Here is a 21759-nt window from a genome sequence, read left to right on the forward strand (position 1 = left end):
GTTGGGAAGAGCTAAGTCTGTCATAGTTGATAATCACACAATTTAACTGTTGTTTGTTACTGTTCACTTTACTCAGCATCAGTTTATGTAAGTCTTTCCAGATTTTTCTGAATTCCACCTGCTCATCATTTCTTATGGAGCAGAAGTAGTTCATTACATTCATATACCACAATTTGTTCAGCCAGTCCCCAAATTACAGGGCATCCTCTCAGTTTCCAATTCTTTTGCCACTATAAAAAGAGCTGCTATAAACATTTCTGTAAACATAGGTCCTTTTAACTCTTTTTTAAATGATCTTTTTGGGATACAGATGTAGTAATTGTATTGTATGATGAAAGAGTATGCAGTTTGGTTGCTCTTTGGGTATAGTTCCAAATTTCTCTCTAGAATGGTTGGACTAGTAATTTATAATTCCATCAACAATGCAATAGTGTTTTCTCACATCTTCTCCAACATTTATCATTTGTCTTTTCTGTCATGTTAGCCAATATAATAGGTGTGCAGTGATACCTCAGAGTTTTAATTTTTATTTCTCTAATCAGTAGTGATTTAAAACATTTTTAATATAACTACAAATTGTTTTTATTTCTTTATTTGAAAACTGTTCATATTTTTGACCATTTATCAATTGGGGAATAACTTGTAGGTTTATGAATTTGACTTAGTTCTCTATGTATTTTTAAAATGAAGCCTTTATTAGAAACACTTACTGTGTAAAAATTGTTTTCCAGCTTTCTGCTTCCCGTCTAATCTTAATTGCATTGGCTTTGTTTGTACAAAACCTTAATTTAATGCAATCAAAATTTTGCATTTCATAATAGTCTCAATCTCCTCTTGGGTCATAAAGTCTTCCCTTCTTCGTAGATTTGATAAGTAATCTATTAGTCTCCTGATTTGCTAATGGTATTACCCTTTATTAGACAACTCCATTTGTGGTGTGAGTGTTGGTCTAAGCCTAGTTTATGCCATTCTGTTTTCCAGTTTCTACAGCAGTTTTTGTGAAATAGTGAATTCTTATTCCAAAATCTGTCTTTGGTTTTATTAAACAGTAGATCAATGTAGTCATTGACTGTTGTGTGGTCTGTGTCTAATTTATTCTACTGATCTACCACTCTATTTCTTTTTTTTTTTCATAATAATAACTTTTTTATTGACAGAACCCATGCAAGAAGCAAAATACAATGCAAGCAAACAATAACTAGAAGAGTAAAAATGCTATATTGGCATACAGTCACACTCAGTTCCCACAGCCCTCTCTCTGGGTGTAGATGGTTCTCTTCATCACTGAACAACTGGAGCTGTTGGAAACTAATTCCAAACAATTGGAATCATCTCACTGTTGAAGAGAGCCATGTCCATCAGAATTGGGCATCATATAATCTTGTTATTTCCATGTGTAATGAGCTCCTGCTTCTGCTCATTTCACTTAGTATTAGTTCATGTAAGTCTCTCAGGCCTCTCTGAAATCATCCTGTTGGTCATTTCTTACAAAACAATAATATTCCGAAACATTCATATACCATAATTTATTCAGCCACTCTCCAACTGATGGGCATCCACTCAGTTTCCAGTTTCTTGCCACTACAAAAAGGGTTACTACAAACATTCTAGTTATTGTTTGCTTGCATTGTATTTTGCTTCTTTTTTTTTCTTGTATGGCATGGTAATTGTATAAATATGTATACATAATTCGATTTAACATATATTTCTACCATTTTTAACATATATTGGATTACTTGCCATCTAGGGGAGGGTATGAGGGAAGGGAGGGAAAATTATAACACAAGGTTTTGCAAGGGCTAATGTTGAAGAATTGGCTGTGCATATGTTTTGAAAAATAAAAAGCTTTAATAAAAGAGAAATTTTTGTTATATTGTCTTATTGTTCTTTTCAATGAAAGTATTGATTTTATGATTTATTGTTGGATGCTTTAGGATTAAATTTAGTTTTCAGTTAATTTTTAATCTTTGTTTGGTATTTTATTAACATGTAATTTTTATTGCATCATGATCTGAAAAAGACGCATTTAATATTGTGCTTATGAGATTTTAATGCCCTAATACAGTCCATTTTTATGTAGTTAACCTTCCTTATCTCTTTTAATTCGATCTGGTTTTGCTTTTCCCTGAGATCAGGCATTGCTACCCCTGCTTTTTTAACTTCATCTGAAGTATAATTTTATTTTTTTTTACCTTTCTCTTTATGTGTAAACAACATAATGTATAATTCTGTTTCTTCCAAATGCTACAGTTAAAATGGTAGCAAAATTCAGTTTCAATTGATCAAGGATGGACAGAAGTAGCTACACTCAAAGAAAGAACACTGGGAAATGAATATAAACTGCTTGCATTTTTGTTTTTCTTCCCGGGTTATCTATACCTTCTGAATCCAATTCTCCCTGTGCAACAAGAAAACTGTTCGGTTCTGCACACATATATTGTATCTAAGATATACTGTAACCTATTCAACATGTAAAGGACTGATTTGCCATCTGGGGGAGGGGGTGGAGGGTAGGAGGGGAAAAATCAGAACAGAAGTAAGTGCAAGGGATAATGCTGTAAAAAATTACCCTGGCATGGGTTCTATCAATAAAAAGTTATTTAAAAATAAATAAATAAAATAAAATGGTAGCAAGCATAGGGCTTGTCAGCTTTCTTTCTTTAAGAAGAATGTTCTTCAAATAGCAACAAATTTTGGAAGCAGTCTTTTATTAATATTAATAACTAGTAATTATTAATATTAAAACATGAATTGTAACACTTGGATTCCATCTTGAGAGTTGATTAATCTTGCTTGCCAGGAGCATGTATGGCATCTTTATTTCTCTTAATCCTAACCTATTCTGGTTATTCTCTTAATATTTCACAAGATTATTTTGTGAGCACATAAAGAATTCTGAGGGAATATATAGACATTTATGGCCTTAAAACATTTTGTTGATCCTAACAATATCTACTAATTCTCATGCATCTTACCATATATTTTGGTGAATTGGAGGGAACTTGACTTATGATTTTAAAAAGAAAAACTTTAAAGCTAAGATTTTAATAGGGAAGTATAAGTATACTACAGTTATGTATTGTAGGCATATATATATCCATCCATCTATATATGTTTTAAAATGTGTATTTAATTACAGGGTGGTTACTGTGCTCTTATCGAAGAGAAATTTTAGTGTTCTTAATGGTTACTGGGTTTGCAAGGAAAAGCCACTTAACAAAGGCAGCCCTGATAAATGAATTGCATAGAAGAGACTCCCTCAAGATAGGAACTAGTGATGTTAATAATGGCTTACATTTATATAGTGCTTCCCTGTTAGTCATACACTTTCATGGTACACTGAAAAAATAAGTAGTACAAATGTTAGTTTCATTTTTTCAATGACAAAATTAAAGTTAAGAAAGGATGAATAAATCACCTTGCACAGAAATGGAAGAGCAGGGTCTCGGGTCTTTTGATCTAAGCTTGTTGTTCTTTCTTAATAGTATGACTTAGAGCTTACATTCAGATTCTAATGTAAAAGAATAAAAAAAAAGGATCTTAAAAACCTAGCTGAAATGCTCAAAAGATGCTTTGTTGTGATGAGGAAAAGCTTTAATACATTTACTTTCTTAAATAAGTTTTTATTGCTATCTTTTGTTTCTTACACTGTCACAGTTATCTTGAGTATGTTTTCCTTTTCACCTCCCAAAGAGCCATTCCATAAAACAAATAATATTTTTAGAGAGGAAAAAAAATCAACAGAATTAACACATTGAAATAGTCTGAATATGCATGCAATAAGTAATATTTGTAGAATTTTCGCCTCCACAAAGAAGTGAATTAGGATGTTCCCTTAACTCTTCATTTGAATCCTGCTTGATATCTATAAATTTGTTAATTTACTTTTGATTGGTTTGAGTTTGTGATTGTTCTTTCAATTTGCACTATTTATTATTATTTTTGTTTTATTATTTTCTTGGTTTTGCTTACTTCATTCTGCATCACTTTGTGTAGGTCTTTCCAAGCTTCTCATCATTTTTTACCACACAGTAGTATTCCATTACATTCATGTTCCTCAGTTTGCTTAAACATTTTCCAATCAGTGATCATCTATTTTTTTCTAGTTCTTTGTTATAAAAAGTACTTCTATAAATATTCTGGTGCAGATGGGGACTTTCTTTTTATTAATGGCCTTTTTGGGATAAGTCCAGTAATTTTAACATGTTAAGTCATTTTAATTTCATAATTACAAATAGTTTTCCACAATGATGGTACTGTTACCACAGATCCAATCCTTTAACATTGGCTATTGTCATTTTTGACATATTTGCCAATCAGGATATGAGGAGAAACCTTAGGCTAGATCATATAATTTGCATTTCTCTTAGTGATTTATAGCATTTTAAAAATGTGGTTGTGAGTGTGCTGCAATTCTTCTTTTGACAAATGTTTGCTCACATCCTTTGATCCCTCTTCTAGTACAGAATGGCTATTTTATATATACATTTGTTATTTGTATAACTTTGATAACAATTCCTTACCAGAGAAAACATTCACTTATTAATATGGTTACAAATTAAATTAAGTGAAACTCAGGTAACTAAGGTGTCTTGCTATCTGAAAACTTCACTTAATTGTTCTATCCCTACTAAATATCATTCTTTATTTTTTCTGCCTTTTATGGTATATACTTCTTGAAAAGGCCATCTACAGTATTTTCTCTTTTTTCATACTTTTAATACCTTATAATCTGGCTACCAGTTTCATCATTAATAAAAGTATCCTCTCCATAGTTACCAACAATCTCTTAAATAGCAAATCGAGTGGCCTTTCGATATGTCTTGACCTCCCAACAGCCTTTGACACTTCCTTAGCCTTTGCTCCTTGATATTCTTGTTTCACTAGGTTTTAGGGACACTACTCAATCCTAGTTCTCCTCTTATTTATCTGACTGTTCCTTCTCAGTCCTCCCTCCTTCCTGACTGGTCCTCCTTCAGGTCATACCCTCTAATCATATACGTCCCTCAGAGTTCTAGTCTGGGCCCTCTTTTCTTCTTCTTTACAACTTGACTTGGAGATATCAACTCCCATGGATTTAATTATGATCCCTATGCTGAGAGTTCTCAAATCTTTCTGTCCTACCCAAGCTTCTTTACAGACAGATCTTCTACCTTGCATGTCTTGCTGTCTGACAGACATCTCAAAATGGTTATCCAGTAGACATCTTAAACTCACTATATCCAAAGATAATTCATTTATCTTTCCCCCCCTACCATCCTCTTAGTTCCTCAGCCATCTTGATCTTTCACTTCCCATGTCCAAACTGTTACCATGTCCTGTTGATTTAATCTTTTCAACATTTCTTGAATACTTTCCCTATTCTCCTCAGATCCTTCCACCATAACAATGGTGCAGATCTTTATTTTCTCAGGCCTAGATTACTGCAATATCCACTTGCTGAGTATGTCTGCTTCAAGTATGTCTCTGCTCCAATCCTTCCTCCATTCAGTTACTCAAGTGATTTTACTAGACCACAGGTCTGATTTTGTCATTCCCCCCATTCCATAAACTCCAGGAGTTTCCTGTTATCTGTAGGATCAAGTACAAAGTCCTTTGTTTGGCCTTCAGAGACTTTCTTAACTTATACCTTTCTAGTCTTCTTATATCATACTCCCCAATTGGGACTGTGATCTAGTGACTTTGCCTTCCCCACACTCCCCTCTGAACAAGTCTTTACAATCTCTCATCTCCAGGCACTTTTCTTACTGTTCATGACTTGGAACAATTTTTCTCTGCTTGCTTTCTTTAAGATCTAGCTGAATCCCTATCTTCTATAGAAAGCCTTTTCTTAACCTCTCTTAATTCTTGTACAGTCCCTCTGTAATTGTTTCCTATTTATTCTGTATGTATATGCACATATATATATTTTCTTCTCCATTAGATTGTGAGTAAGGAACCTTCTTCTTTTTGTATCAACAATGCTTAGCACAATTCTTGTCACACTAATTATTTAATAAATGCTTATTAACAATTTACTAATAAATAATAAATGTTTATTAACTAACATTGGTTTTAGTTCATCCTATGAAACTTTTAATTTAGACCAAAACCAGCAAAATTTTTTGAAGAATATTTGCCTAGAAATTTGGTTTGTATAGGCTAGAAGTGTCTTGACATCATTTAACTCTTGTGCAATATTTTGGAAACTTTTTCCTCATTGTTTTAACTTTTCATTCAAAGAATAATATAATAATGTTGCCCCCAATTGTCTAGCTTAGCTTCTTTTACTGTGAAACATAGTGATACATATGAAAGGTAACTTGTTTTACTGTAACTTAAGCTCAGAGTTGAATAGAGGTGGGAAAACAGCCTGAATGGCTAGTCATGGAATACAACTTTTTCTGCAGAATTTTAATTGCTAGTTGGGGTTAGGAAAAGATATAGGAAAGGGTGCAATGGAGATATAAATAACCAAAATGGAGTAAAGGGTACCATCATTGATTGTAATTAAGTTGCTATTATTTTTTAAAATTCTCATTATAATCATTGTTTAGATATTTTATATATTTCTTTGGGACTTGTTGAAATTGTACTTTCCCCCAATTATGAATCTTAAATCAACTTTATTTATTCTTGTTATACCTAGTTTAATTCATAATACTAATTTAATTGCTTTCGGTATTCCTGCACCTAATGTTAATAAGCTCTATATAAATATAAACATAATGTATATATGTACACACGTAGGTGTGTGTTTAAATTGATTTTTATTTACCATCCTTTTTTTTTTGTTTTGTTTTTAAAGATTTCCCAAAGTGAGGACAGTAGGAAGCATTCTGAGAAATCATCTAATCTTTCACCAGAAGACTCAAAAAAGCCAGACAGCTTTTCCAGTTTACCTTCAGTTGCTAAAACTGTAGACAGTGATAAGCAGTCAAAAGAAAGCTTTCTCCAGTTTCTTGGCAACTTATTTAATATCTCAGCAAAATCCCCACAGCAACCAAGCCTCAAAAGTGAATGTGACAAAACTGAAAAGGATTCACAAAATCTCATTGTTCTTCATGAAAAAGAGTTTAAAAAGGAAAGTGATAAATGCAGCAGTTCTCCTATGGAAGAACCAAGCTCAACAATTGAGGAAAAGAACCTGCCAACTTCAGTTGATCTGTCAGATACTGTATTACAAGATAGTGAACAAGAAAACAGTGAATTGCTCAAGTAAGTTCCAAAGAGTATTCAACCAAGTTTGTTCAAATGTAAAGGGGTCACTAGGTAGGTAAGAATATTACTTTGTTTCATGAATGTATATAACTGAAGATAAACAAAAAGGGAGAATGAAAGAAGAGCTAATGATTAGGTAGGAGACCTAAACTCAACTTCTTATCTTGTCTCTTCATTTAGTTATTTTATCAATTGCCATGTTATTTTGGTTTTCAGGATTTTAGCTTCATTATCTGGAAAATGAGGTCAGGTGGACTTAATATTTCAAGATACCTCCCAGCTCTTTATATTCCATGCCTTCTGTACTGTATAGGCAGGCCTGATAAATCCTTTTATGAATATTCTTTGGGATAGTCCTAATACATGTTCAATACTGTAATTGCAGTTAGAATAACTAAATTTTAGATTTCCCAATTTTGGAAATTTTTGCTATTTTGTCTGTCTTCACATAGGTGGATAGGGATTATAGCCTAGATATTTTTTTTCAAAAACAATAAAATTTTGATTATTTCACTAATTATGTCTCTGTGAAAGAAAATAATCAGTGAATTGCAAGAAATTTCATTTATTGTTAATGGATCCAACCTTTTGTCCTTTTGAAATGGATTAAAATCTTTTATTAGATTTGATACTAGCTTTTTTTCCTCAACTTTGTAAACTAGATTCTTACCCAGTGACAAAGTTCTATAATAGCTAATTAGATATAGTTAATTATAATAGCTAACAATAACTATTATTGTTATAGCATTAATAATAATATTAATAGCTCATTTTTAAACATTTTAATTCAGCAAAGCAGTGTTTTAGATGCTGAGATAAAGTGATGAAAAATTACATATTGCCTAACCACAAAGAACTTAAAGGGGCAAGGGGAAAGGAAAGGGAAAGAAAACATGTACACAATTGTAAGGGAAGGAAGCAGTGTTGTGAGAAATTGGAAGAAGAAAAAGATGACTTCTTCCACCTGGTTGGGGATAGAGGAAAGAGAAAGCAGGAAAGATTTCATGAAAAAAGTGGTTTCTTAATTGATCTGAAAAAGAAGGGAGGACCTTTAATTGATGGAGATGGAGTAGGAAAATTCTGTTTTAAACTTGGGGTACAACATAAGCTGAAAGACTGAATAGGATTTCCATAAAGAAAATCGTTTTTAGTTGGAAAGGAAACAAGCATTTATTAAGCATGCTGAAAGCTGTATTAAGTGCTTTATAGATAGATACTCAGTTGTATTCATTTACAATTACTAATTTGATCTTTACAGTGAACTATAAATTTGTTTCAGTAATGTCCAACTCTCTTTAATCCCATTTTGAAGTTTTGTTGGCAAAGATACTCAAGTAGTTTGCCATTTCCTTCTCCAGTTCATTTTACAGATAAAGAACTGAAGCAAACAATGTAAAGTGACCTACCTAAAATCACACCAGTTAGTAAGTGTGTGAGGCCAGATTTGAACTTAAATCTGTACTAGACTTAAAGAATTGGGGAAAGGATGCCTTTAGAAGATAGGATTTTAGTTGGGACTAAAAAGAAGCCTGGAAAGAGTAGGAAATGATGAGGAGGGAGAGCATTCTAGGCATGGAGGACAGCCAGAAAAATATCTAGGGCCAAGATGAAATGTCTTGTTTACTGGGAATCCATCATCAGTGTGTCAAAAAATACATCTGAGGTCACCAAGTAAAGTAGTAGGGAGGAAAAAAGGAAGAAAGACCAGGCTAGAATCATGAGGGACAGGTTGGAGGTTGTGATCTAGAAGAGAATCCAGCAAAGGAGATTGAGACTGAGAAGGAGCAGTCAGGTGATGTCCCAAAAGTCTAAAGAGAAAAAAAGTATTGAGGAAAGGTTGAGTATCAAAAGCCTCGAAGTCAGAGATAAAGAGAGTTAAAAGACCATTGGATTTGGCAATAATTAGTAACTTTGGAGAGGACAGTTTTGGTAAAAGGATAGAGATGTTGTTTTGGAGGATTTTAAAAGAGTGTATATATTTATATAAGCATGAAAAAATGTGATGGAAATGGGAAAGTATAGGAAATGTTCAGCGGGCAGAGATAAATCTTAATTTAGCTAGAGGTAAGAGTACAGTGTAGAACCAATATTAAAAGATAGGGATAAAAAGGTGTGCTTTGCCACATTTTAAAGAAATTTACATGCTATGCAAAGAAGGTGGAACTTGATTTTTAAGCAGAGTGACTAAATGACTAAATCAATATAAAAGGAAAATGATTTTGGCTGTCATAATTCATGCTACCATTAATTGAAGGAGGAGACGGAAACAAAATAGAAACAAAACTTGATAGGAGGATGTTTTAATAATAGCAGTTGGAACAAAGAAGGGGAGAAAGATTTTGGAGTTATTTCAGAATAGATATTAGGAGTAAGCTTGTGGCTTTATTGACAAGGGGAATATAGGTGGTACTTTCTGTGCAGCTTATGTTTTAGAAAGTTAGCTAGAAATCGACAGGATTTTATAATTGATTAAATATGATGGGTAGAGGAAAAGTAATACCAGCTATTCAGATATGGAACACTGGGTAAATGATAATGGCCATCAATTGAAAAATTTGAAATCAGGAGGAGGAACAAGTTTATGTGATAGGAACTACAGAAATAGATGGAAATATAGTAGTTGTCTTTAGTTATTTAAAGGGCTGTGGAGTGTACTTGGACTCCTGCACTACAGAGTACATAACAAAGCATCACCTTATATCACAGTTATTATCTTTATTCTGTAGAGGGCATTCTTGTCCAGGTAGAATTTGGACCCAATGAGTTAGGAGGTTAACCTATTCCTGAACTAAATATTAGGAGGGAGTTACTGTCATGAAAAAAGCTCCTTTGGAGACATACTCAGAAGCTCCTAATGAATTGGAAGTTATCCCCTCTTCTTGTGATCTGCTGTTCTTATGGACAGTTCCAGTTATTTCCTATTCAGTTTTTCACATTCCTTGCTTTGATACAGTTAGGTTCCTTCTTTCATTTTTAAAGATTTCATGTAATTTCTTGGATCTTCTCCAGCCTCTCAAAACTGTCCTCACTGGGTTGAAATAGGAAGAAAACTCTTTTATCCATCTTTTTTGCCCTGTGTGGTGTCTAATAAGTATTTTGGAAATGAAAGCAGTAATAATAATACCACCATAGCTCATTTACATTATGATTTTGCATGTATTACCTCCTTTGATATTCCAGATAGCCTTTCAAATGAGGTAGTACAAGAATTATTTTTCTCCTTTTGTATAAATAGAAAATGAAGAATCAGAAACATGAAATGACTGACATTGTAAAAGTAGTAGACAAAATGAGAGAGAGGGTGACGTCTGTTCTTCTTGTGAATATATACATATATACATATTACTAATCCTACTAATAATTTGTGTCTAAATGTTTATAGTGGAGCTTCCCCATCATTGTGAGAATAACATCGCTTACTTTGTAAAGGTAAAAAATAAAAGAAATGTTAATGGTTAACAATTTGGATTGAATTTAACTTTCAGGAAGTAAAGTTTGTCCTTTTACTGAAAGGTATTTTTAAAAAAGCTTTTGTAAAGTACTACTGTATTCCAGGTTTAGGAGATGACAGCAGCGGCCAGCAAAGATAAATATGTGAAAGAATAAAGTGAATAGATTTGGTAGGATGTCTGATCTTTACCTGAATGGCTCTTTGTATGGTCAGGCCTTGAATACTGATAATACTCTTCATTTTTTTCTAAAACTTTTTAATGTTTTATTTTTTAAAAGTTTGTTCAAAAAGTTAGGGAAGCAAATGACTTAAACCTTCTTAAGTCATGCCATCAGGGTTTTTCTTTGTTGGGATAGGGGAACAGATTATTTCTGGTTTTAGAGCTAGGGAAGATGGAATTTTAAAATTTAATATTTCCCCCCAGTTGTGGAGTTCTTTTTCTTTAAAATAATACAATGGGTCTCTCTGGGAGCAGGTTTCTTGGGGAGATTTTCTGGAGGCAGCTTTAGTTTTAGTTAAAATTAATAATCACCCAAATGCAGCCAGGTGCTAAAAGTTCTGATCTTTTATTGTCTCCAATATAGCCTGGTTAGTTTTTCTTAGAGGTCTATCTTTCTGCTTGGTTCCAAGAGCTCCTTCCGAATGTCTCCAAATTCAAAGGTGTGTCCTTCAGCCTCCAGCCAGCCAGGTGAAAAAAGGAATGAATCTCTCTTGCCTCCTTCACTTGGGGCTCAGCTAGCTTTCTGGAGAGCCTTTCAGACCAGCTCTGTCTCAGTGGGGGAAGTGCAGGGGCCCAGCCACCACAGTGATGTGAGATGAAGTGAATCTGGTTGCATCCCGCCTCCGAGAGAGAGCTTGTGGTCTTCTGTATCTCCCACAGTGCTCCTGGCTCTTAATCTCCCAGAGTGCTCCTCTCTGACCCCTGACAATGTTCCGAAGTAACTAAGTTGAAGCTCTAAGAGCTTCAATATATATGATCTCCCAAAAGTTGACTCCTCCAGAGGGAGGGATTAAGGGAGGTGTGAAGTTGGATATCTCATACTAAATCCTGAAATCTCCCAAACGTGTGAACTCCAATGAGTACTTAAATACTTCTTGCTTATATGAGTTCTCTAAAGGTGTGAACACAAGCATTGTATCAATTCCATTGAGTTAACACTCTAACATCTCCCTTGAATTATCACCTTGTTTCAAGTTGAGTTAACATTAGGATTCCACACCCAGTTACATTTAAAACAATTTTTTACATTTGTTTTTAAAACTTGAGTTCTAGGTTCTTTCCCTTATTCCCACCTCCAGTCCCCATTAAGAAATCACATATGAAGTTCTGCAAAATATTTCCAAAAAAGTCATGTTGTAAAAGAAAATCTAGATCTTTCACACTAATTAAAAAGAAAAAGAAACCCTCAAGAAAAATGAGAGAAAGAGAGAGAGAGAGAAATTATTTTCAACTTGTATTCAGACACAATTTGTTTCTTCTGTGGTTATGGATAGGATTTTTTTTCTTTATTATAGCTTTTTATATACAAGATATATGAATTATGCATGGGTAATTTTTGAACATTGACAGTTGCAAAACCTTTTGTTCCAACTTTTCCCCTCCTTCCCCCCACCCTTTCCCCCAGATGGCAGGTTGACCAATACATGTTAAATATGTTGAAGTATAAGTTAAATACAATTTATGCATATATGTCCAAACAGTTATTTTGTTGTATGAAAAGAATCGGACTTTGAAGTAGTGTACAATTAGCCTGTGAAGGAAATAAAAAATGCAGACAGACAAAAATAGAGGGATTGGGAATTCTATGTAGTGGCTCATAGTCATCTCCCAAAGTTCTTTTGTTTGGTGTAGCTGGTTCAATTCATTACTGCTCTATTGGAACTGATTTGGTCCATCTCATTGTTGAAGAGGGCCACAAACATTCTTGCACATACAGGTCTCTTTCCCTTCTTTAAAATCTCTTTGGGATATAAGTCCAGTAGTAACACTGCTGGATCAAAGAGTATTCACAGTTTGATGACTTTTTGAGCATAATAAGGATAGGATTTTTTTATCATAAGTCCTTCAGAGTAGTTGTAGATCATTGTAATTTTGAGAATAGCAAAGTCATTTGCAACTGGTCATCCCAGAACATTGCTATTACTTTGTATACAGTACATTTCACTTTGCTTGAATTTAGAGGACTTTCCAGGGTTTTTTTTGAGAGCATCCTGTTCATCATTTCCCATAGAACAATAATAATTTCATCACAATCAAATACCACAATTTATTAAGCCATTGTCCAATTGATTGGTATCCCCTCAGTTTCTAGTTTTTTGCCCTGAGAAAAGAGCTGCTACAAATATTTTTGTACATGGAGCTCCTTTTCTTTTTTTTAAAAGAAACCCTTTTGATATTCATAACTAGTAGTGATATTCTTTGTCAAAGGATATAAATAAGTTTGTAGCCTTTTGGCATAAGTCATAATATCTTTCAATCATTTATCAATTGAGAGATGACTCTTTTTAAAAATTTGACTCAGTTTTCTTTGTTTGAAAAATAAGAGAAACTTGCTTCAAAATTCTTTTGTACAATTATTATTGCTGACTATATTTATCCCTAGCCATTTTTGATGAAAGTAAGATTGAGTCACTCCTTCTTTTTCCCTCTCTTCCTCCTCCATTGTAAACTTGTTTCTTGCCTCTTTTTTTATTAAAGTTTTTTTTTAATTTTCAAAACATATGCATGGATAATTTTTCAACATTGACCCTTGTAAAACCTTGTGTTCCAAATTTCCCCTTCTTCCCTCTACCCTTTCCCCTAGATGACAAGTAATCCAATATATGTTAAACATGTTAAAATAAATGTTAAATCTAATATATGCATACATATTTATATAATTATCTTGCTACATAAGAAAAATCTTATCAAAAAGGAAAAAATAAGGAAGAAAACAAAATACAAGCAAACAGCAAAAAGAATGAAAATGCTATGTTGTGGTCCACACTCAGTTCCCACAATCCTCTCTCTGGGTGTAGATAGCTCTTTCCATCAAAAATTCATTGGAAATGGCTTCAAACATCTCATTGTTGGAAAGAGTCACATCCATTAGAATTCATCAAAGTATAATTTTGTTGTTGCCCAGGTACAATGATCTCCTGGTTCTGCTTATTTCACTTAGCATCAGTTCATGTAAGTCTCTGCAGGCCTGTCTAAAATCATCCTGCTGATTGTTTCTTATAGAATAATAATATTCCATAACATTCATATACCATAACTTATTTAGCCATTCTCCAACTGATGGGCATCCACTCAGTTTCCAGGTTCTTGCTACTACAGAAAGGACTGCCACAAACATTTTTGCTCATGTGGGTCTTATTCCCTCCTTTAAGATCTCTTTGAGCTATAAGCCTAGTAGAACTTTTTGAGCATAGTTCCAAGTTGCTCTCCAGAATGGCTGGATCCATGCACAATTCTACCAACAATGTATTAGTGTCCCAGTTTTCCTAATCCCCTCCAACATTTGTCATTAACTTTTCCTGTCATCTTAGGCAATCTGAGAGGTATGTAGGGTATCTCAGAGTTGTATTAATTTGCATTTCTCTGATCATTAGTTATTTAGAGCATCTTTTCATATGACTAGAAAGGTTTTAATTTCATCTAAAAATTGTTCATATCCTTTGACCATTTATCAACTGAAGAATGTTTTGCCTGTTTTTATGGCAGATAATTTACACTATTCCACTTTTCCTTTTCTCTCAGTTACATCTCTCTCACCCCTTAATTTCATCATTTTAGAAAGAATATTATCCCTTTATACTCAACTCTGTTCTGTATCTCTGTATATATATTCGTCTAAACTGCCTATAATAATGAGTTACAAGTATCATCCTCCCATGTAGGACTGTAAACAGATAAACCTTGTTAAGTCCATCACTTTCCTAATTATATCCTTATGCTTTTCCTAAGTCCTGTATTTAAAAATCAGGTCTTCCATTCAGCTCTGGTCTTCCATTCAACTCTAGTCTTTTCATCATGAATGTTTGACAGTCCTCTATTTCATTGAATGTCCACCTTTTCCGCTTATGACTGTACTAGTTTTGCTGGATAGGTTATAATCAATTCTAACTCCATTGCTTTCTGGAATATCACATTTGAAGCCCTCCAGACATTTAATGTATAAGCTGCTAAATCTTGTGTGATCCTAACTGTGGCTCCACTATATTTGAATTGTTCCTTTCTGAATAATTGAAATATTTTCTCATTGACCTGGGAACTCCAGAATTTGGTCATATAATATTCCTTGGAGTTTTTATTTTGGGATCTCTTTCAGAAGGTGATCTATGAATTCTTTTAATTTCTATTTTCTCCTCTGGTTCTAGGCTTATCAGGACAGTTTTCCTTGATACTTTCTTGAAAGATGATATCCAGGCTCTTTTTGTGATCATGAGTTTCAGGTAGACCAATAATTTTAAAATTCTCTCTCCTGGATCTGTTTTCCAAGTCTTGTTATTTCAATGAGATGTTTCACTTTTTTTTTTCCTTTTTCCTTTTTCCTTTTTCCTATTTTTTTTTTTTTTTTTTTTTTGCTTTATTTCTTGAGTTCTTCTAAGGTCATTAGCTTTCATTGCTCAGTTCTAATTTTCAAGAAATTATTTTAATACCTTCTTCCTCAATTGATCTTTTGCTTTTTGAGGCATTCTTTTCTTCATTAGCTTGAACCACTCTCAATTCTTTTCCTAATTTTTCCTCTTCCTCTCTTATTTTAATTTCAAAATCCCTTTTGAGCTCTTCCATGGTCTGGGTCCAGTTCTTATTTTTTCTTGGAAGCTTTGGATGTAGGAGCTTTGACTTTGTTATCATCTTCTGAGTGTGTGTTTTGATCTTCATTGTCACCATAGAAATTTTCTATGATCAGAAACTTTTTTTGTTATCTGTTACTTGGCTCTGTTAAACTAGAGCTCTGTTTCTATGGTAGAGAGTGCACTGTCCCAAGCCATTTTCAAAGATCTTTCTGGGGACCTGACCACAAGTCCTCTTTTCTGAACTAGAACTGTTAGGACTGTCCCTACTCCATTGTGGCCATAAAATCTAGTATGCTAAAGCAACAGACCTACTTTGCTGCGTCTGGGGCTGCACTGGTGTGACTTGTGCTAGGATTGTTTGTTGGTTTCCCACCCTAGTTCCATAGAACTTTTCTACTTACCTTCTAAGTTGTGCTTTGTGTATCTGGGTTGAAAGGGCTAGAACCAGCCGGTACTGATGCTGATTCCAAGGTCCCTGGACCCCTCATTCCCACTTTATTGATGAGAGGCTGGGCTGGGGCTGAGGTTTTGCTGATGCAGCCTGAACCAGGACATTCTGGACTCCTACCCTTTCATTAAAAGAAAATATAAGTTCTAACTTTTCTTTTACTTCAGTAAAAGAAAAGTTTCACTTTAGATCAAAGACAGCTTTTTTTTTTTTTTCCCTTCCATGGCTGCTTTAAGAAATGCCTTTGGGTAAATTAGAGGGGAGGAAGACTGATTTGTGACAACCGAGCTAGCACCCAGGACACCCCAGAATCAGCCGGAATCAGGATAAACAAAAATCCTTAGTCTTTATTCTTGGTCTTTAGACAAGGCGCAGGATTGAACAGATGGAAGCGGAATCTCCGTGACTGCCTTCTCCCTCTTCTACCGCAAAGAGTGACTCTAGTCCGTCCTACCATCCTCTGTATACACCAATCATTGAGCCAGCACAGGATAGTGAGAAGGACCATTTTCCAAGCATATGCCCATAGAGTATTGTCCAATCAGTAATTAGCTCTTAAGTGCTTGAACCGATCTCAGTGCAATGACTCAAGAGTTTCAGCTATCTACACTGTAAAACTATAGGGTAAGTTGGAGGGAGGAGGAGGAATTTACTACGGATAGTATTTGTGAAGTGAAAATTAGAGGATGATGGTTATGTCTCATGTTCCTTGTACAGATTTTTTTAGTTAATCATTTGAAAAAGAAAATCCCAACCCCTTTAAAAGATGATGACTTTCTTCAAATATAGTATTAGAAAACAGTTATTTCAGTGAACAAAAACAAACATTTAAACCCAACAAGTTAGGTTTTAATGAGCATTCTTACCACAGACAATACTGACTTCCTTAAATGGGATGTTAAGTTAAATTTGACCAATAACATCTTAACATCAATATTTTCATGTTTTTTTTAATAGCTTACTTTGTATTTTCATCATTAATTTCCTATTCTGTTTGGTTCATTCAGACAGAGCGTTGCTTTGATTTTACATGGAACTGACATGTCAACTTGTCAAAGATTCTTTTCTGAATCTCAGTACATTTCCTTTTCTTTATAATGGGCAATAACAATTAATATGTAGTGGTAATAAAATACTTGACAGTAACAGTGTTTTAAGATTTTGTAGCCAGCAGTTACATAGATTAGTAAAAATAATTGTTTAGTCTTAAATCCAGGTGGTGTAGAAGAAAATTCATTATAGTTTTGTGGTATAATTTCAAAATCTCAAAGAAATACAAAGTCTTCACTTAATTATTTCATATAAATTTCAACAAAGATACACGACTCTTTAATAAGAATCTTAACTATAACCTAGAATTATAACTCTAGGTATAAATTATGGAACTATATGAAATATTTGGCCAGAATTAATTAAGAATAATCACATACCATATATACAATGTTTAAAAATAAATTTAAAATTTGGTCCACTACCTGTTTTTGCATATGAATAGTTAAAATGTAATTAGATTGGCATTTTAAGAGTAACCTAAAAGCTTGCATGAGGAAGTTTTATCTTAAATTTCAAAACTGTGTTTATTGAGAAATAATCATTAAAATTTCACTAAGGCTTTTTTAATCAAATAATAATCAGCAGTGAAGTTTTTGTTGGATTAAGTAATTGAAGAATTGAAACTCTTTCCCCATAACCTTCTTCAAACTCTTGCAATTGGAGCAATATTTTAATGCTTGTTTCAGTGCAAATTAGGTTGATTTTTCCTTGAAAGGCATTAAGACCATTTCAAAATTTGGTTGGCTTAAGTGGGGACTAAATGTCCACACCATTGATGTCTACAAAAATGCCGATCCAAGAAAATTATAAAACTTATGTGAGGGAGTTTTGCTTGGTTGAATTAATTAGAAGAATTCTCAGTGCCTCTTATTAAATATCCTTCAGTGGTAGGTAAATAAATCATTTGTTAACTGTTGAATGATCTGCTATTGTCTTATTTTGTTCAGGCATTGAATGTAAACTACTTGAAAACTGCCCTTATCTAGATGTAGACCATAACACTCCCATCCCTTCTTTGTCAAAGTTACCTGTTGCTTAAAGGAAATGATGCTTCTCATTTGAATAGAATTCCTAGAGGCATAATTTGAAACAAGTTTGGAAACAGTAGTGAGGAATTTGTGTCAGAACTTTTAAAATTCTAAGTCTTAAGTCTAGTTTCTAAGTTTTTAAGTTTTTAGTTTGTATGACAGATGTTTTAAGTTAACCTTTCTCCTTGTCACTCTTTTATTATTGTTCCAATCCACTAGCCATACCAAAGAAAGGTAATGTAACCTTTATAGCTTGTTATGGATAAGGTGTGAAGTTGTAGAAACAAAAATAAAATGGCTCCTGCCTTCTTCAAGCTTATATCTTAACATGTGAGAAGAACTGCTATGATAAATGTGTTCCCAAACAAATTCTTCTTTCTGTCATAAAGGCACAGTGATTCTAGACAATTCTGCATCCAAGGTCTAGTGCTACTCTTTACTCTTTGTTGTTCTCTCTTTTCTTTTGCCCACTTCTATAAGGGTTAAATATAAAAGTGTTGCTTCATGTCTTTCACTAACCAGTCTAAGAGAGAATACTTTAAATATAGAATTAGATATTTTAAAGAATATGTAAAATTTTTTGTAAATGAAAAGCTTTTATTTGAGAGGTTTTCTTTCCAAATATTGGGCAGAATAAACTTAACAACAACAGAGTTTGTTTTACCTCTTGCAGTGTAAGGAAGGTAAATCCTAGTTGAAATTTGGATGCTGCAGACAACAAATACTTAATGAATTTATTATTATTGCAAATTTTTCTTTACTCCTAATGCATAGAATTCTGATGAAAATAAACAAACATTGTCAGGAAGCTTGTTGCTGAGGAATTGAGATATGTTTATAGAAGAAAAATAATACAGGACTTGAAGTTGACTTTCTGGTACATTATTTTCATTTTACAAGTAAGGAAGCTGAGATACAAGACTAAAATTTTTCCAACTGAAATTCAGCTTAACATAATTTATTAAGAATGCCTTAAAGGATATTATCTTGTTCTATTTTTTTTTTTCTAGAGAAAGTGTTCCTCATGATTCTGTTATGAACTTTTCTTCTCTTTTACCTGTATACTACTTCACTTGGACATCTCATAAGCTTCCATAGACTTAAAAACCTTTCTGTGATGGTGATTCTCTTTTTAAATTTTTTTTTCTAATTACAAGTAAAAACAAGTTTTAACATTCATTAAAATTTTTTTTAGTTTTCAAATTCTTACCTTCTTTCTGCTCTCCCCTCAATGAGAAGGCAGGCAATTTGATATACGTTATACATGTGTAATCATGCAAAATATTTTTCTATATTGCTTTATGTTGTGAAAGATATTTGGGCCCCCCCCAAAAAAAAAATCCAAGATAAAGTAAAAATAAAGCTTACTGTGATTTGCATTTATATCCCATCAGTTCTTTCTCTGAAAGTGAAGAGCATTTTTCATTATACATCATTTGGAATTATCTTTGGTCATTGTAATTGCTAAAAACAAGTACGTCATTCAGAGTTGATCATTGTATACAATAGTATTATACAGTGTCAGATTCTGCTTACTTCCCTTTGCATCGGTTCATTTAAGTCTTTTAGTTTTTTTTTTTTCTGAAAGCATCATGTTCTTCATTTATATACATAAGTATTCTATCACAATCATAAATTACAAGTTGTTCAACCATTCCTCAAATGATGGACAACCCCTCAATTTCCAGTTCTTTTCCATTACAAAGAGAGCTGCTATGAATGTTTTTATACATATAGAGCCTTTTCTTTTTCCTCTTTTTTAAAAATCTCTTTGGGATACAGATCTAATAGTGACATTGCTAGGTCAAAGGGTGTGCACAGCTTCATTGCTTTTTGGGCATAGTTCTAGATTGTTCTCCAGAATAGTTGGATCATTTCATAACTCTATCTCCTTTGGTTTCAATTTTCCCACATCTTCTCCAATATTTATCATTTCCCTTTTTTGTCATATTTTTTTAAATTTGTATTTTTAAAATAAGTAATTTAGAGCATTTTTTTCATATAACTATAGTTGGCTTTGATTTCTTCATTGAAAACTGTTTGTTCTTATCATTTGACCATTTTATCAATTGAAGAATAACTTTAATACAAATTTGATTTGATTCTATATATGTAATTTGAAAAATGAAGCCGTTATATAGAAATTTGCTATAAAATTGTTTTCCACAATTATTGCCCCTTTTAGCTACATCCTTGAAGATTAAAATAGATTTCTATATCCAACTGAGTTTGCATTTTATTTCTTCTTTGAGCTAATTCTAAGGAGAATAAGGTTCAAGTTTTATTTACCACCTCCTTCCCTATCTTCCCATTTATTTTAAAGGCTTTTTGATATGAAATAATTCTTTCTTTCTCTTTCCCTTTCTCTCTCAGTGCATCCCTCTTTTTCACTTCTTCATTTGATTTTTTGGATACCATTCCATCATAGTCAAAATCAAGTCAAATAGGCACATACCTGTGCCTTCTTATATATATTCCTTCTAACTGCCCTAATTAAGTTCTGAGTAGTTATAAATATCATTTTCCCATGTAGGAATGTAAATAATTTAACCTTAATGAATCTCTTATGATTTCTCTTTTCTATCTACTTTTTTTATGTTTCTCTTGAGTCTTTTATTTGAAAGTCAGATTTTCTATTCAACTCTGGTCTTTTTATTAGAAATGCTTGAAAGTCCTCTGTTTCATTAAATGTCCATTTTCCCCCTGAAGGATTATACTCTATCCAAAAGATTTAAGGGTAGAGAAAATTATAAAGTGGAGTTAGTTCACTGTATAGTCAAGGCTACAAAGGATCTGGCTGGAGCAAAACTGAAAGTAATTGGAACAAATTAGAGTAGAGTGACTGGGGGTTAAGCAGGTTTAAGTTTTAGAAGATATAGTATATTGTATCAGATGATTAATATACCCAATAAGTGCTTATAGGATTAGACAGGGTATTTTGCACACTGGTGATTGAGGATTAGCCTGGGCTATATGAGCTGTCTAGTTAAAACAGAATTGAAATGGGAGAGAAGGTGCTTTGAGGAAGAAGAATATACATAAGAATACTAGGTTTGTTTTGGAGATGAATAGACTAATTTGAATGAAGCAAAGTTTCTCTTAAGGGAAAAAGGAGAGGTAAGGCTATAATAGTAGATTGAGAACCCATTCTTGATAGCCACCAATATTATCTGACTGAGAAATTTAGAGGTAATTCTTTTGAGTTATTCTCCTCTCCATCGATATATACTATTCTAATTTGTGCCTTGTATAATGCTCCTGACAGAAGCAGCTAAAATAATTTAGAGGGAGTAGGGACTAAAGGCAATTAAGAGACTATAGCAATAGTTTGGGCAAAAGGATATGAAGGCTTGAAAATGTCAGTAAGTCATTTTGGTAAAAGAATGAGAAGATAAATGGTAAATGTTTTATGTATAGAAAGAGAAGAAATTGAATTATTATTATATTATTTTGAAATCTGGGCTTTGGTCAGTTGAGTCATCTGGATCATGAATTTTTGTTTTTATGTTTTAACTATAATAGAATATTTTCTAGACTTCTAGTCCAACCCTTCCCCTTTTCTCTTTTTAATAGCATAATCTCATCTAGAAACCCCTTTAAAATAATAAACTTTTTTTAAAACACTTTTTTTTGGGGGTGAAGTGTCTTGTCCAGGGTCACACAGCTAGTAAATGGCAAGTTTCAAAGGTAACATTTGAACTCAAATCTTCCTGATTCCTGGATATCTCTCTATTGTGCCACTTAGCTGCTCCTGAAATAATAAACTTTTCAAGATTTTTAATACAGAGAATCAG

General features: G+C 33.2%; 1 protein-coding gene across 2 annotated transcripts in view; it reads left to right on the forward strand.

The window, feature by feature from the left end:
* Positions 1 to 21759, forward strand: part of CRYBG3 (crystallin beta-gamma domain containing 3) — a 119616-nt gene that overhangs the window by 27872 nt on the left and 69985 nt on the right. For both annotated transcript variants that reach the window (XM_051984387.1, XM_051984386.1), the window contains exon 3: positions 6788 to 7197. In XM_051984387.1, the coding sequence (XP_051840347.1) occupies positions 6788 to 7197 (410 nt within the window). The remainder of the gene's footprint in view (positions 1 to 6787; positions 7198 to 21759) is intronic.

The sequence above is a fragment of the Antechinus flavipes genome, chromosome 3, assembly GCF_016432865.1.
Source record: "Antechinus flavipes isolate AdamAnt ecotype Samford, QLD, Australia chromosome 3, AdamAnt_v2, whole genome shotgun sequence".
Classification (NCBI taxonomy): Eukaryota; Metazoa; Chordata; class Mammalia; order Dasyuromorphia; family Dasyuridae; genus Antechinus; species Antechinus flavipes.